Source organism: Pecten maximus, chromosome 7 (assembly GCF_902652985.1).
Source record: "Pecten maximus chromosome 7, xPecMax1.1, whole genome shotgun sequence".
Taxonomy (NCBI): domain Eukaryota; kingdom Metazoa; phylum Mollusca; class Bivalvia; order Pectinida; family Pectinidae; genus Pecten; species Pecten maximus.
In genome coordinates this window covers 33512696-33529981 of record NC_047021.1, presented here as the reverse complement: position 1 = coordinate 33529981, position 17286 = coordinate 33512696, and the positions used below count along the sequence as shown (strand labels likewise).

The window sequence follows — 17286 nt, the reverse complement described above, 5'->3', positions numbered from 1 at the left end:
GGCTATGCTGTACAAGAGTAAATTATATACGATATGACCAGTTAGGCTGTACAAGAGTAAATTATATACGATATGGCTGGTTAGGCTGTACAAGAGTAAATTATATACGTTAGGGCCGGTTAGACTGTACAAGAGTAAATTCTATACGTAATAGCTGGCTATGCTGTACAAGAGTAAATTATATACGATATGGCTGGTTAGGTTGTACAGGAGTAAATTATATACGATATGGCCGGTTAAGCTGTTCAAGAGTATATTCTATACGTAATGGCTGGTTAGCCTGTACAAGAGTAAATTCCATACGATATGGCCGGTTAAGATGTACAGGAGTAAATTCTATACGTAGTGGCCAGGTAGGCTGTACAATATATATATCGTATATGACTCTTTATGTTGTTGTTTGATAAAGCCGACGTTGATCTGTGTTTCTGTATTTCTGTTTTATGTTTTCATCGCTGATAAATAGCGTTCTTTGTTACTTTGCCCCGTTTTTATCATTTTGAAAGCATGATATTAATAAATGGTTTACATATTTTTTACTTTACTGGATGAGGGTGTAGCAGAATATGATACCCTTTCCTGGACACTTTATTTATATTTTATTTTCTGTCCTTTGTATATCTGAAAATCATCGTATCTATTAACCCGTTCTATTGACTATCCATACTAAAAGGATGCAAGCCGAAATCTGTCTATAATGTAAAATTTTGGATATTGTAAAGCGTTGTCACTTATCATGTCTTTATGCTAACCTGTTATTCAGATTTATTGAATTTTTGTTGAAAATAAAGAGGAAAACTATTTTGTTTTTAAAGTTTGCATTGTCAATTTTGAAAGATGCTGAACAAAATGTCTTAGCTGTACCCTGTTTATTTCGAGCATGTGCATACGCTGCAAACAATTACCCAGATTTGCCATATATTTACATGCAATTGATGTTTTTAACCAGAAGACGGTCACCCTTCCGGAACGCCTTGTGCTTTTTGGTGTACATTTATATTATGATGATATTTCGCCCTTTTATTTATTTTCGTTTAAACATCGATATTCTCTTGCTATTTTGGTATTTGAAACATTAGATTAATACATTATAATGACTATTGGTTTTGCTTATAACGTTAAGGGTCATCTCTATAGGAGAATAATGTTACATTTCAAACGCGAATGAATATCTTAAAATCTGCACAATATAATCATGTAATATACCAATATGTTTTTTTGGACATGTAGTGTCTTGAAATCACCAAGAGTTACTTTGTGCTTGGATGTAGCATGGAATATTTCTAAGTCTCACAAATAATAAAACCTGAAAAAAGCCATGTTGTTGTGCTCACAAGTGTATATATAGCACACGGTAGGATTTCACACTGTGTACATATAAACAATTCCTTTGTTTTGACCTTGAAATGCGAAGTGCGGCTGTGAATTATATTACACAAATACGGCATGAAAATCAATAAAAATACTCCTACTCGTATACGATACTTTAAAGATATCTGATCATAGTAAGAAGGACCTTTTTAAGACAAATTATTAAACTGGTGAGTTTGAAGCCTTTTTTTCAGAAATATGCATATTTTACCCAAAACTCAACGGTTTAACTTTTTTTTCTAAAAACATTCTTCTTGCCATGTCTAGAGTTCTTTATTGTGTCCAATAACAGCATTTTTGATGCAATAACCCCTTATATGCCATATTTGTGAGATATCATTCACAACCGCCATTTGTATTTCGAAATCAAAACAGTGTTTATACATATTATAAAGTCAAATCTTGTCAAACCAATGCTCCTATTTTGTGCTTTAGACACTTGTGAGATAACGACATGGCTATTTTGTGCAATATATGCGATAAAAATGAACTTATCATGTCTCCTGAAACATGCATTTTTGTATGTTTCATTGAAATTTACAAACAAATTACATATCAACAGTAAGTCCCACGGTTTGCCATGATACATACAAATTGCACCATAATAGGAATGTATAGACTTATACAATATCACTGTTTTGACTGGATTTGCTGTTTAGATGCCCCTTAAGTAGGGAAAAACTGTTGAACAATATTCGATTACGTAACATCAGTGGAGCAGTGTGGAGTCGGTGGAAATCATGCTCTTAAGGTGGACCATGACACTTACTCCCCATAGCACGCCAGCTTTGATTATCACAAAAATATTCAATATCATCAATTATGAAAACGGAATGCTAAAAAACTACATAATTATTGTATTTATGCCAATTAGTTAATATCAATAAATGACAGGTGTTGATCAGTAATTGGCAAAAAGTTTTGTATGAAAATTTCAGAAATTTATCGCAAAGTTGACTAGCCGACAAACGTTTAGTCTGAATGGCAACGCACGCGCACAAGCAACCGAATCGTCTGTGTCAGGACACACCTGGAATAAGTCTACACGGGTTAACCACAACTTTTGACTGGTTTACTGAAAAACTAAAGAATTCAGAGAGCCTTTTTTTAAGCAGTCACAATAATATCATTGTATTTGTGTTTATCTAAACAATGTGAAAAGGCTCACTTAGGCAGTTCAACATGAATATGAATAGCCATTTTTATCATGACATTATCAATACAACACTATTTTGATCACTTGAACACAAACAAGCCTGGCGCGACATAGATAAACACTAATACAATGATATTATTGAAACTATTTCACAATAAGTTTTTTTAGATAAGTTCTCTGAATTATGTAGTTTCTGATTATATACTAGTTATAAACTATTTCCTCTATCTAATCCAATGTTTTTATATTGAAATATCTGTTTTTAATGGTTCTGTAACTATCCCTTACGAAATATAACACATCAAAACACTTGTGGAGGGGTTTATCATTGATATCTTACTCGGCACAGGTGTACTGAAGCACCTTAAGATCACAAGACCCTTTGGATGACCAGCGTGATTTGTCCGTCGTCGTGTAACGTCCGCTTTATGTCAAAAGTTCTCGACAGCCATTGTGGAACCTGATTGCCAATTTATAGCTTTCCTTTACAATATCAAACTGAAAGTTCTTTCAAAGTTACACTTGTGAGATTCACCAGTGGAATAGGACCCATCGAAGTTGTGTTGCATTCCAGCGTCCTTAAAGCTTCCGCATTGGACTAGGTCACGACGGCCAGCTTGGAATATGAACAACTCATATGGGATTACACAAGTGCACGTTCATAGTCAATAGCTACAGTCTGTTGAAGACGTTAGAATATCATTTGAGATGCACCTACTCTCTATGGTTTTAAACCATCGTAATCAGTTGCTATTTGTTTCAACGAAAAAAAAACTTTCTGTAGAAATTTGCTTCGCCCGAAAAGCTAGACTTTTAGCTGTGTGAATTGTTTTCGTCTTGGTTGATTTAAACTATTATTGAGTATTTATAGACTCATTAACATAAGTGAAGTTTTTACGTGTCTAAAGTGGTTTCAAATTAATCTATATAAAGTAAACAGGCAGAAACTCCACATTGAGCTGTGTGGCTTTGTTCAACATTTACTTTATTGATAATTTTAATTGATTTGTTTTTGTCGTTTCTCATTCAAATCGGCCAACATGTACATCCGTGGTCCGTGGTCGTCCGTCCGTAAACAATCATTGAACTGGAGGGATATTTCTCATACTTCACATTAGCTTTCCCTTCAGCCCTAGGGACCTAGTAATGCCCATCATTTTCGTGTCTGAATGGCCACTAGACCACCATCGTGGGTTTTGACAGTTAAAATGTATGTGATTCATTTCAGAAAGTTCTTAAATCTTTCTTAGACTTCATATGTAGGTTCCACGTGTTATCAAAGGAACAGTAGAGAAAAACTCAGTCTTCAAGATCATTCAAAGGTGGACGCCATGATACCCGTGGGATATCGTTTCAAGGCACGATGTACACGTTGTACTAGGTCTACTACTGATTAGCTTAACATTCATGGCATGCACTTTTACGAAATATTTTTTTCCCCATTTTTATTGTACGAGCGTATGTAAATTGAATGTCTCTGTGCTACCTTACAAGCATAATAGCGTGCCAATGACTTGTCTTAAGCATGAACTGTTTATGAGACTCGCTCTGTCTGAATGCCCGTTTAAAGTTCTTGATTACAGCAAGAATGTAGTCTATATTTAGGTATAATACACCTGAATTTACCTGTTCACCACCACACCACCACATGGACAGTTTTTGTTGTCCTTGGCTTTTTCCATGTCGTTTGACCCTGAACCAAACACAATCAAAACAAGATATATTTAAATATTCAACACAAACACAGCTGAAAGATACGAGGCGTTGATGATCATATTTCATCAGCGAAAGAAAATGTTTCTAAAAGCCATGGCTTACTGTAAAAATTGTTTTCTCTGTTAGCTCAAACAGACAAGTTGTGATTTTCGAGGAAAATGAGATATAATGTTGTAGGGTGTGGGTCCTCTCCTGCCAGAGGGGCGGGGTCCTGGCATTAAAGGAAAACAGTTTGTTTTTATTCACTACTTGTCCTGAACGTCTGAATAGATGCTTATCAAATTTGGTCTGTACAATTGTTGATGGGGACATTCCATGTTGTATATAAGGAGAACGTGGTTCCCCTGAGGCGGGACAAAGGGGAGCTACCCAATAGCGGAAATACAGGTACATAATATAAATCGCTTTTAGTCCTGATTTAAAATTAATTATTTTGGTTTGGAGAATTACAGTACGAAAGAGATATATTGTGTATACTTTGGCTGTTTTTGTTTTTGCGAACCTGGTGATTTTATATTGGTTTCAGTAAAGCCTTGGCAAAGACTTCCAATGCCGGTCCGTCAAGAGATATGTTTGAAAAATACATTTAAAAATTAACGAACCGGTTTCGCCTCATAAACGAGTTTTCAGCTCCGCTGGGCCTGGAAGAACGGGGCTCCATAGGGAAAGTAGACGTTAACCCTTGACATGTTGTATTAATGAGGGGGTGAAGTTCCCCTCAGACCTGAAGGTTGGGGCCTGATAGAGGAAAGTTAGCAAAATCCTATAAATCCTTCTCGTCTGGAATTTCTGACATTTTTGTTCTGAATCATCCTTGGTTTGGATGAATGGGATTTCATGTTGTATAAATGGTTGATTTGCCCCCCTGGATGCAGAGGAATAGGGCCAAATTTGCTAAGACCTATTAATCTATTACTGTTTTTGAGCAGGAATCAAATGATCTAGGGGCCAAGGTAGTAGTAATGTTAAAAGAAATCTGGTAAATTGTGATCCTTTAAACTATGTACATGAATTCTTGTTTATTTGAAATGTAGAGATATGCTGACACTCTGGAGGATTTGTCTCTCCCAGAATACCTCATTCAAGATGGCTGCCCATGGAAGTGAAACCAGTTTACAATGGATCTAGTATTTTTATTTCTAGCAGGTGAAGAAGAATTTGTATAGATTTGCCATATAAAACAACTACATGTTAAACAGAATAGTGAGTATCAGTTTTCATATCTTTTGTTTGTCTTTTTTCTACTCTATTCTTATTATAATTATAAAATGTTAAAAGTCAAAACATTCTATCTTCAAATGTTTTCATTTTTAAGACAGATACCACATCCCCTACCATGACGTGGAAAAGGAAAGGGCCTTAGCAAATTTTAATGATTTCCACAAGTGCTTTTTTCAATAAAAACAAACAGATCTCAATACATGTGCTTTTTATTTTTTAATACAATCTTCAACATAATTTTCTTCAATCTTCATTATGACTAAAATTCCAGAAGGTTTTCACCCTGAAAAGATAAAATCTCAAGAAAATACAGTTAAAGAAAGGTATGTCACTTCTGTATTTGAAACCAAGATACAGGAGAGAGAATTGATGACAACTATGGAAGATTTTTTCTCTACCAGAATGCTTCATTCAAGATGGCTACCATGGGCAGCCATCTTGAATGATGTATTCTGGGAGAGAAAAATCCTCCATAGTGTCAGCATATCTCTCAATGTAAATATGTGATTATGTTGTTTGATGAATAAAAAGTTAAAATAGGTGTTCCGACACTTTATCACTAGCCCTGCACCTATGGGTCACGAGTTCGAAACCCACGTTGGGCAGTTGCCTGATACTTACCGTAGGCCGGTGGGTTTTCTCCGGGTACTCCGGCTTTCCTCCACCTCCAAAACATGGCACGTCCTTGAATGACCCTGGCTATTAATAGGACGTTAAACAAAGTAAATTAAACCAAATCAATGTGAGCTTAAAGATAAAAAATATTTCTGTGTTTCAAATGAAACTCGTTTCTCTGACAGGAGAAAAATATAAACACATATACGAAGGTCATTGAAAATAAATAAGGATATAAAGACCATGAGTTTCGGAAGGAAACCATCTGCTTCCTTGATGACACCCGTCATATAATTCAAATACATGTATATATCATTTTTATACATACTTAGTCCTATGACATCCAAAACAGTAATCATTGGTTTTACGATGTTATCAACGCTTATGCCAGGTTAAAGTCTTTTGATTAAATAAACAAACGATTATACCGACATTACAACGAAACCGTAAATCAAATTAAAAATTGTTAAAATTAGGACAATCTACGAACAAAAATACAGACTGGCGTGAAAAAGTTCAAGGGAATGATTTTTGTATTGTTTAGAGTCCTATCAACAGCCGACTTAAGGACGGCTCAAGGAGAATAAGATTAAGTTGTTCCTGAAGGGTAAGCGTCTTCTACTTCTAAGTCAAATGGTGAGGTCGCATTTTCAAAAAACTAGCTAAGCATGTTACTATTATACCACAAGACATATCAAAGGGCATAAAACCATAAACTTTCTCATGGTTTTCATCAACCTGCATATCTCGTTGTACGACCACACCATTTCGGAGGAACCTGATGGTTGTAACCCCATGAGGGTTATCAGCCCTTGACTGTATATGAAGGGTTATCGGCCCTTGAATGTTTATGTATGCCAATATAATAATATACGATGTAGGATTATAATCAAGTTAGATATGTTAGTTATACATAGTGTATATATTAAATATATGCTGGAGATCGATATGTTGGATAAACATATAATACGGAATATTAATCAAAGTTATAGCTATTAATTAGATAAGCTATGTTTTAGTGCTGTGTATGATATAATTATATAAGATACGTTGCTATGTTTAATGTAATACTTATCAATTGTTATGCACTGTGTATACAGGCCTAGAGGCACGGAGTACATTGCGTAACTTGATTTATTACATTTTTACCAGTGAAATATCAAAAATTATTCATTCTATAAAAGTGATATTTTTCACATCATATTTTTCACTAGTGGAAAAATATCACTTTTGCTGATTTGACCAATCAAATTAATGATTAGAAAATACCAAAATGATTGACCAATCAGAAAGCCCGACATATATGTCAGCACCTAGATAGGGGGAACTACTTTTTTTGCTAACAAATTTTCGCTGTAGGCCTAGTTAGCATACGGGGTAGATTTTTCGTTGATAAAAAATGTAATAAACAGAATATCTAACAGTGTCTTCAGTAATACCGCACTCGTGAAAAATATCAAAATATTAGCCCCACTCGTGAAATATATTTGGTATTACTGAAGACACTGTTATATATCCTCTATGTACTTCTATGGAGGTCAGTGCATAGTTTAATAATTGGGTAATTGCGTTTTACCGTAATTTAATAAGTGATGGAACATTCTAGAATAACACGTGTTGGTCAGAATATTATTTTAACAAAAATTTGAAAGTTGTTTGTTTACGATGGGTTGACGGTACCAGTTCATCTGTCACCAACCAGGGCGTTATGTGAGCCTTTCTGTTTTCGTTTCACTAGCTCGATTCCAGTATGTCTGAGATCGGATTCAAAATTAGTAATTGGTGGGACAGCTCTGGTCATTTCGGGTCATCCATCGAATTCCACGGAATTCCACCAACACGTGAGCATTGTGTATAAAAACCGAAGGGCTACAACACCCAGCACTTCGGTCAGAACCATCAGACTAGATAGGCTGCCAGTCTAGTAGACCGTTAGTAAAAAAAGGCCTGGGGTTACCACATGGGACATGAGAGAGACAGACAGACAGACAGACAGACAGACAGACAGACAGAGAGGAAACTATACGATCACAAGAAGATTAACAGAACAAAAACTGCAGCTTCGTCTTCCTCCTTCTTCTGCCTTCACTACCTGTAGGGATACATGGTTTTGCCGGTGTAAATCAATTTACTGATCAGCAGCGAATGAACTAGTCGTTCAATGGAGGATTGTCTTTTATGTATGCGAGAAAATATTGAAATGTTTCTTTGCACATTAAAATGGTTGTCTTAATTCTAGTTTCGATATTGTAGATTTTTCATCTCCATATGTCCTGCTTCCCCAGTTTATGATGCTTACCTGTCACAATTGATGCAATATGTAAGTTCTTCTTCTTGACAGCACGATATCAGAGAGAGCTGTCGACAGCTAAACGGAGCTTGTATTGTATCATGACAGGAAACATTCTATTTCTGCAATATTAAAGTTTGAAGTGTTCGATGCTGCGTTAAACTGTCCGAAAATTCTTTAACCACAACCACTGCCCCGGTTCACATACTGAGAGCGTGATATTACCTTGGTCTATCTTCATTTACTCGGCAGGTGTCATGTATGAATTAGAAAACTCGTCCTTTGTCTTTTAATTGGTATTATGCTGTAAGTATCCTGTCAATTTTCATGTAACAAATGTAGGCCCTCTTAATTTGCTCCCATATGTAAAAATGGTTTTTACTCTAAAAAAAGTTATCTATATTGTCGATGGATTCAGTCCTAGAATGGTGAGTTACAATAACTCCGCAATCAATGTGTTGGTACACTCATTTAATGATTCCATAATTCATTTCTACAATATAAAAAGGTAAGAGTTATCATTTATACTGAAAACTTAAGACAAGGACATTCGACACAGTTTGCTATCATTTCCAAGAATGGATTCTGATTTGACAATTAATATCAGCTTTTTTTCAGAAATGAAAAAACAATATCTATGAATTGACATGAAACAAGAACTAAAATCACCCGGAAGTAAATTACACACCACATTAGTGATAGCTAGTGTCCGGCCATTTTGCCATTACAATGTACTTATCAGTTGAAGAATTATATAATTTGCGATAAGCCTTAGTCGCCAGGTGATGTCAGGTGAGATAACGAAATCATACAACTAGGCTGTGGGTGTTAATAAATATCATACTTTATACGAAATAAAACTGCTGTTGCCTGCAGCCATATTGATATGTTATATCATCAACTAATATGATAAACGTAGATGATTATATCATACAGTGTGGTGGACGTTTTATGTGCGGATGTGTGAGACATGAATGTTTAATATTAATTGCTTAAGTTAAATAAACCCCAAAATTAGAATTTTTGGTTGACCAGTCACTTGAATTAAAGGCTCTAAAATTTAACGTTCGGATATGTGGTTAAATTTAACATTTAATTATATGCTTGCTATAATAACCCGCTATACTGTATGTAGAACAATGGCTATATATATATATAACGTAGTATTGTTGGCCATGACACGTTTTGTGCACCCACAATTTTGTGTTTGTTTTCAATATTTGGTTTGCCTTTTGAGATATAAGTAATTTTGTTCGGAGTAGTTTTTAAAAATAAATGCAAAGTCAGAATACATGAAATTTAAACTACCTTTCTATGGAACTCAAAACCATTTAAATGACAGCGTTTTACATATTACATTGAAATTTGCATTTTCTTTTCCGCTTGATTATTTATTTTGTGTAGATTTTATTTCGATTTTAAACTAAAGCAAGTTTGTTTTTGTTTTTGTGTGTGAGTGTTTTTTTAGATCCTTTAGAAGGAACAACCAAATTGTTGCTGAGTAATAATAATGACGTCATAACTGATAGATGATATATGTCATTTACTAAATCACACTTTTTCAGTGTACGTCTATATCGTAGCATTGTTAATGATATAACACGTAAATTTATCAGAAAGACGTATCTGGGTAGAAAATTAATGGGGGGGGGGGGGGGGGGGGGACCTTTCTCTTCTTGAACAATATAATAATAATTGATAAATGACAGCGTTTTGCATATAACACTGAAAGTTGCATTTCCTTCCCCGCCTGCTTTTTCTGTTTTATGTAGTTTTATTTCTGTGTTAAATCAAAACATTTTTCACTTTAGATCCTGTAGACGAAGCAGCCATATTGTTGGTGAGATTATGACGTCATAACTGACACGTGATGTATGTCTTATATTGTTCTTTCAATCACACGTCTTTCAGTGTAAGCTTATATCGCATATAACAATAATATAACATTTCAATATGTTAGAAAATAACATGTATTAGGGGATTTGCTACAAATAATTTTTGATTAAGGGTAAGGTGATCATTTTCATATTAGCAGATCTCCTCAGATAGACATTGTTTTGTTGTTGTTGTCGTAAATAATGCCCCAGCTATATACTTATACTAGCTTTTTATATCTCCCTAGTTTGAAACTTATAACTGTAGAATCAGACATATCTGAGAGACCAAAATCATAACGATGAATTTTCTGATCATTTTGATATTCTAGAGACAGGTGTCAATATAGAGTTCTGGATTAATTTCTTGAAACCATTACATTTTATCTTATCTGTATGAATGACGTAGATACATCACGTGGTATTTTGCAATTCCTTGCCCCTTTCAAAGCTGTGAGATTGGCCATGAGGGTTACTGTATATATAACTTTGGTCATCGATCTGTTTATCCTGACTAATGCTGCTCAAATCCATCAACTTCTTCATGATGGACTCTGTCTTTGTGTGGCCGATTCGGATGTTTACGCACGGACTGGACGTAAGGTCACATCAATGTCTGATCATTATCTCATACTAAATTTTTATCTGCTATCGTTATGTCATTCTTTAATGTGAACATGTATTACCTGACAGATACGGCGTAGAACTTGAGGTTTGGTACAAAGGTAAATATGTCAATACATTCCTTAAAAACACCTCCAAACAACATGTATATGTAATCCATATGGATGCAGCAAGCTGGATTGAGGAATATGGCAGTTTACACCTGGCTGCCACACAGCCCTCGAATATCAACTGAAAGTGGTGCTTTTATTAACTTCTTTATATACAAGAAAACATATATTATCATTGAAAGTGTATGTTAGGTTTAAATTAGCTAAGGACTACTGACATATACAGTAACCTTGAATATTGTGTTTTTCAACTTTCGTGCCTTTCTTATTTCCTTCATACCAAATACAGTAAAGACTTGATATGAATTTCAGATTATTAAGAAGTAAATAAAAATCCCAAATTAGGCTAAATCATATATGTTTCAAAACAGTGTAACGAATTTCGGACATAAAGCACTAATTCGTTATAAACTTTTTTACTGTATCTCTTTTGGTCCCATGTGATTCGTTTTATACAAGTTTTACTGCATCTCCTCTGGTCCCGTGGGATTCGTTATATACAAGTTTTTACTGTATCTCCTCTGGTCCCGTGGGATTCGTTATATACAAGTTTTTACTGTATCTCCTCTGGTCACGTGGGATTCGTTATATACAAGTTTTTACTGTATCTTCTCTGGTCCCGTGGGATTCGTTATAAACAGTTGTTACTGTATCTCCTCTGGTCACGTGGGATTCGTTATATACAAGTTTTTACTGTATTTCCTCTGGTCACGTGGGATTCGTTATAAACAGTTGTTACTGTATCTTCTCTGGTCACGTGGGATTCGTTATATACAAGTTTTTACTGTATCTTCTCTGGTCCAGTGGGATTCGTTATAAACAGTTGTTACTGTATCTACCCTGGCCCCGTGGGATTCGTTATATACAAGTTTTTACTGTATCTTCTCTGGTCCCGTGGGATTCGTTATATACAAGTTTTTACTGTATCTACCCTGGTCCCGTGGGATTCGTTATATACAAGTTTTTACTGTATCTTCTCTGGTCCCGTGGGATTCGTTATAACAAGTTGTTACTGTATCTCCTCTGGTCACGTGGGATTCGTTATATACAAGTTTTTACTGTATCTTCTCTGGTCACGTGGGATTCGTTATATACAAGTTTTTACTGTATCTTCTCTGGTCCCGTGGGATTCGTTATATACCAGTTTTACTGTATCTTCCCTGGTCTCGTAGAATCCGTTATAAACAAAGTTTGCTGTGTGAATAATTTCAGCTGGTCCCCAGTACCTGGTAGCCGGAACATTACAGGCGAACGAGTGTTTCGTCTCCAATGGAGGGCTCTCCCATGAGGGGTATGAGGAAGGACAATCCTGGTATGAACTTAAAGAGATCAAGGGACAGGTGAGTATATGCATATGTGTATAATACAAGTAAAACCTGCCATGTTTTTAAGGTACTTTAAGGGACAATATCAAACAGATATTTAATCAAACTTATCCTATATAATAAACATATGCTCAATCAAATTAAATTCAAGGTTTCCCAAGGACAATTCTTTGGTGACTATTTTCATTTTGTGAATTCAATTCGCTGGGGTATGGATGCATTCTATATCAATATCATTTAACATCATTTAATGTCATGATAGTTACGTTACTTTTCATGTCGTCTCAGATAGCACATTTTATAGCATTGTATCAACTATTTAGGTGATCATAATTATGATTAATTAGGTTATATCAACGCTTTGCATGTCGCCTCAGATAGCACATATTATAGCATTGTATCAATCATTTAGATGATCAGAATTTACCATTCGACTTCGTGTTTAATTAGGTTATATAAACGTTTTGCATGTCGCCTCAGATTGAACGTTTTATTGCATGGTATCAATCATTTAGGTGACCAGACTTAACCTTTTGACGTCGTATTTTATTGGGTTACATCAACGCTTTGTCTGTCGCTTCCTGATGAATATGATCTCGCGAAACTCATACATTATATAAAACTAGACTATTTTATGATAACAAGTGGTATGTATGCCTAACTACGACCATTGCATTTTTGTCAGATAACATTTCTCATCCATATGAATGCAACCTGAGACAGATGAGTAATGTCATGGCGTCATTCTAATTAAACATCACCCAGATTACATTTATATTGGCAATTGTTCTATATCTAAATGCGTTAACCCGACATCAATGGTAATAGAAAATTAAACCATGAAAGAAATGCAGGAATACAAAGCAAGTGACATGAAAAACGATAGATATGTTTACGTTGAGATAGCTTTGTGAAACGAATCCGTTAGTATGAATTTCTCCACAGATTGCCTGGGTAGACGGCTTTCACCTACGCGCTAAGAATGCTACTTCCTGTCCAAACACTGGGGCTGTTGTCCTCACAGGTTTGTTGTATTTAAAGAAAATTTATTTTCCTTTCAGTGTCAGGGAAGTAACCGTTTACCGATGATTTCGTACACTTTGAAATTGGTTGTTTCTGACTTTTCCAAATCTCGTATTCATATCCTCTTTTAGCCTAAAAAAATAGTCTTACAGATTTCGAGAAAATATATTTATTGATGAAAATAACGAACCCTCGAAGAAACAACCTTTACAAAATATCAGGTTTAGTTGCAACTGAACACAATATCCGACAATTAACTATTCCACAATTATTTAATGGTGCTGCGAAAAGTCATTTGTGTTTGAATTTGTTGAAGGTGCACAAAATATTCCAACGTGCTTGACACATGAAGGGTAAGTAAAGAATTTTATTACATTTTTACCAGTGAAATATATTAAAATTATTCATTCTATAAAATATCACTTTTGCTGATTTGACCAATCAAATTAATGATTAGAAAATACCAAAATAATTGACCAATCAGAAAGCCCGACATATATGTCAGCACCTGGACAGGGGGAACCTACCTTTTTTAGGGAACTGTAGGCCTAGTTAGCATGCGGGGTAGGTTTTTCGTTGATAAAAAATGTAATAAACAGAATATCTAAGAGTGTCTTCAGTAATACCAAATATATTTCACTCGTGTGGCTAATATTTTGATTTGTTTCACTCGTGCTGCGCATTCGTGAAAAATATCAAAATATTAGCCCCACTCGTGAAATATATTTGGTATTACTGAAGACACTGTTAGATATCCTCTATTACTTTTAAATATATTTCTTTGTATTTGTATAACTTACGGGATATTTCATTTCTTCGAGTCCTTGAGTTTTTCTTTTATACCCGTTATTATCCTTGGACATTACGTTGTCACTAGCCCTGTTGTCGTATTGAGAACGTGATATTACTTTAACCAAAATGACTTTTGAGTTGATGTCAAAGAAAATGCTCACCTACCTCGAAACCATGTACTTATTTTTCTTGTTCTTTTGGTATTTGTGTATTTTTTCTTTTGTTCATATTTTGCCGTCTTTTCATCGATTTTGATTTTGAAGTAGAATGAATACGACCAGAAAACTTCACTTTGCACGAGGAAATAGAATATTTCTCATTGATATGAAACCAGGCTGCAATTACCTGCAAAAGGTCACAGCTGTGTTTGGTCAAATCAATATGCTTTCGTGTGATGACCGGATCGTGTAACTACGCTACTTTACAATCTATTCATATGATGCTATTTCGATTTATTTCAGTAACAATAATTCTGGATCTAATAACATCTTAAAATGTACACAATTGAGATTGTATTGTCATTTTCCTTAGCTTGAAAATTTAAATAAAGTAATTTTTGAGTGATTTACAGTAATACAACACTTTAAGTCACTCTATTTTACGAATTTTGTGAAAGTTAGAATAATTTTGGGTAAAATGTTGTAGGTTGTTCCAAGAAGGTGATATGGTCCATCAGGGTGGTCACATGTGTCGATGCCATAACTCACAGCTTGTTTGTCCCCACACACTCGTCGGCTAAATGGTTGTGAATATGCTGATTCTTATTTTACTAAACACATACAACTGTTCACGCATTAAAAATGCTTCATATGTAAATTACTTGGCATTTTGTTCTCATAAAGCATGTTGATTGCCATTAATTCAAATGCAAAGTGAAACCATTACATGAAACAACTCCGAATTATCTGACATGATACCGGATATGATTTGTTGATAGCTGATCTATTCGACTATCACCATCGTGCATAATCGAACATAATAGATTTACATGTGACTCTTAAAAGTACAATGAGAACACGACCGAATGTTACCTGGATTTGACAGTGGAAGTCATATAAGTAAAAAAATAAATCGTATTCATTATATTATACATCTTGTTAAAGCAACATTTAATGCTTTAAATAATATCAAAATTTTCAATGTTTGGGGCCAGTCAGTGGAGCCTCGGAATAGTCGTGTGGTTTGACTCATAATCGACTTGTTTGTGTTTTCCATAAAAGTAAGATTCTGGATCGCCCCCAATCTTTTCGTGATTTAACAAGACTTTTATATTTTGACCAATCAGAAACGGCGCTTTCTATTCACCGCATTTAAATCCGCCAGTGAAGCTCATTTGACATTTATGCAAGCAAAGTTTACCAGGTAAGAGCAGAAAACGCTGAAATATTCGTAAATCAGCCACTTCAAAATGGCTTCATCGTTTTGTCAAGCGTAACGTCATAAGTATATGGCGTCACAAATTATTCTTCTGATTTATTTCTTTTATTCCTTTGAAAACTGAAATAAATAGAAAATGGAAATGGTTTCCCGTTGAATATAACAAATGTCACGAGTATGACAGAATATCGACAGTGTGAACCTTTATATACGTTTCAGAATTTGGTTTGGTCATCTTCAACGTTTTATATGAGGATTACATAGATATAATTATGCTGCGATTGTGTTTATGACTTTTTCAGTGCTGTCACAGATTTTATCTCAATTACCGGTAATCCAGACCCCGCCCTGTTGTTTACAATGCGATCTAAGGTTTTATAACGCAAAACTATAATCGCATTTATCTGTGACCTTTATATGTGACCTTTATCATTTCATACATTTAAATGACTGATATTGGACATTTGTGGTATCTCGGTAAGAGCCTCCATCGTGCAGTGAGTGAGTAAGTAAGCGAGTGAGTGTGACATTTGTATTAAGTACTAACATCTATGAACACAGCAGCAGTATATGGACGTGTGGCACTGCCAGGGGACAGAATCCAAAGCCTTTCTCACACGGGAGAACGCTCAACTGAGGTCCAAAAGTTAGGCAGTGTTAAGGGAAACATAATGAAGAAAGTAGTTTAGAAAGAAGAGAAAACGTAAGATCCAAAATTCCTACGCCCTGGCGCGCACACAGGGGAGAACGTCCTTAAAGCGACTTTAACTGTAAAATCACAGTTAAGACTTCCCTTTAATCACGGACATTAAAAGTGCCCGCAACCGTGTTTTGTAGATACCCAAAATCCGTGCAAATCAATAGCATTACAATTCAGTAGGTCCTTCGGTTTCCTCAATGTAGCATTCTTTACAAACATCAACCGAGATAAACTGTTTTAAAACTCATATATTCATATGTACAGGTTATTTATGGTATATAGGCCTATTTCACTTTAAGGAGAAAATAATCACCGTTTAATGAGTATGTATATTTTACAGTTATAGTCCTTCAAATGACCATAGCTGTTGATAGGACATTTGACAATGCTAAACCAAATATAAGGCTCCATTCCGAGTGCGCTAAATTTCCAGGCGAGGAATACTGGCTATGCATCTATAATATATCAAAGCGGATAGGAACAATGCTGTTTGAACACAGATGTACTCAAGTTTCAATCAGGTTCAAGTCTCGTTTTGATATTGTGTAAGGGATTTTTGCAATATTAGCAAACACGAATATGGAAAAAGTGCCAAAAATCAATCTGTTGTTTATAAAACTTTTTTCACAAGAATTTCAATAAATCATACTTGCATTTCTTGCCCTTCACGAAAAGCCCAAATTTCATCTATTTGATTCCAGGTTGATCACTAACATCATCAGTGTATTCCCATTTGTGATTGTAGCAAGTTCATATTTGTTGTACAATTTTGCAATGTTCAATATAATGAAAATGATATGCAACAATGTTGAAAAAATACACAATTTCGATAATATTTTATATTTCTGGTGTAACTTAAGCAATTAGGATGGTGAAAAATAACAAAAGATATTGGAACGAAAAAGGAGCACACGAACCTCCTATCTCTATGGCTGTTTTAGAAAGATTAACATGTTTTCTTTTGATCTGCTAAATATTTTAAAAAGATTCATTAGCAGAAACCTTTATATGGAGTGTTAAATCTGAAAAATAAATGTTAAAAATGAGTAGTTTGCCATTGAAAGTTAAGGGGTAGGGGAAACTGAAATTACT

The 17286-nt window shown here is 34.9% G+C and overlaps 1 protein-coding gene across 1 annotated transcript; it reads left to right on the top strand.

Moving 5' to 3' along the window:
* Positions 1-10656: 10656 nt before the first annotated feature.
* On the top strand, positions 10657-14936 carry LOC117330646. The gene is made up of 5 exons (XM_033889079.1): positions 10657-10841; positions 12190-12317; positions 13248-13326; positions 13642-13678; positions 14763-14936. Exons 1-5 carry the CDS (start codon positions 10709-10711, stop codon positions 14854-14856), a joined length of 471 nt encoding a protein of 156 aa, XP_033744970.1. The 5' UTR covers positions 10657-10708; the 3' UTR covers positions 14857-14936.
* Positions 14937-17286: the final 2350 nt, after the last annotated feature.

What these genes read in the sequence shown, in the direction of transcription:
- LOC117330646 (XM_033889079.1), top strand. Translation starts at nt 10,709, where the DNA reads ATGAGGGTTACTGTATATATAACTTTGGTCATCGATCTGTTTATCCTG. An exon ending in TTAAAGAGATCAAGGGACAG is followed by an intron (nt 12,318 to 13,247) that starts GTGAGTATATGC and finishes ATTTCTCCACAG; the next exon opens with ATTGCCTGGGTAGACGGCTT. An exon ending in TGGGGCTGTTGTCCTCACAG is followed by an intron (nt 13,327 to 13,641) that starts GTTTGTTGTATT and finishes AATTTGTTGAAG; the next exon opens with GTGCACAAAATATTCCAACG.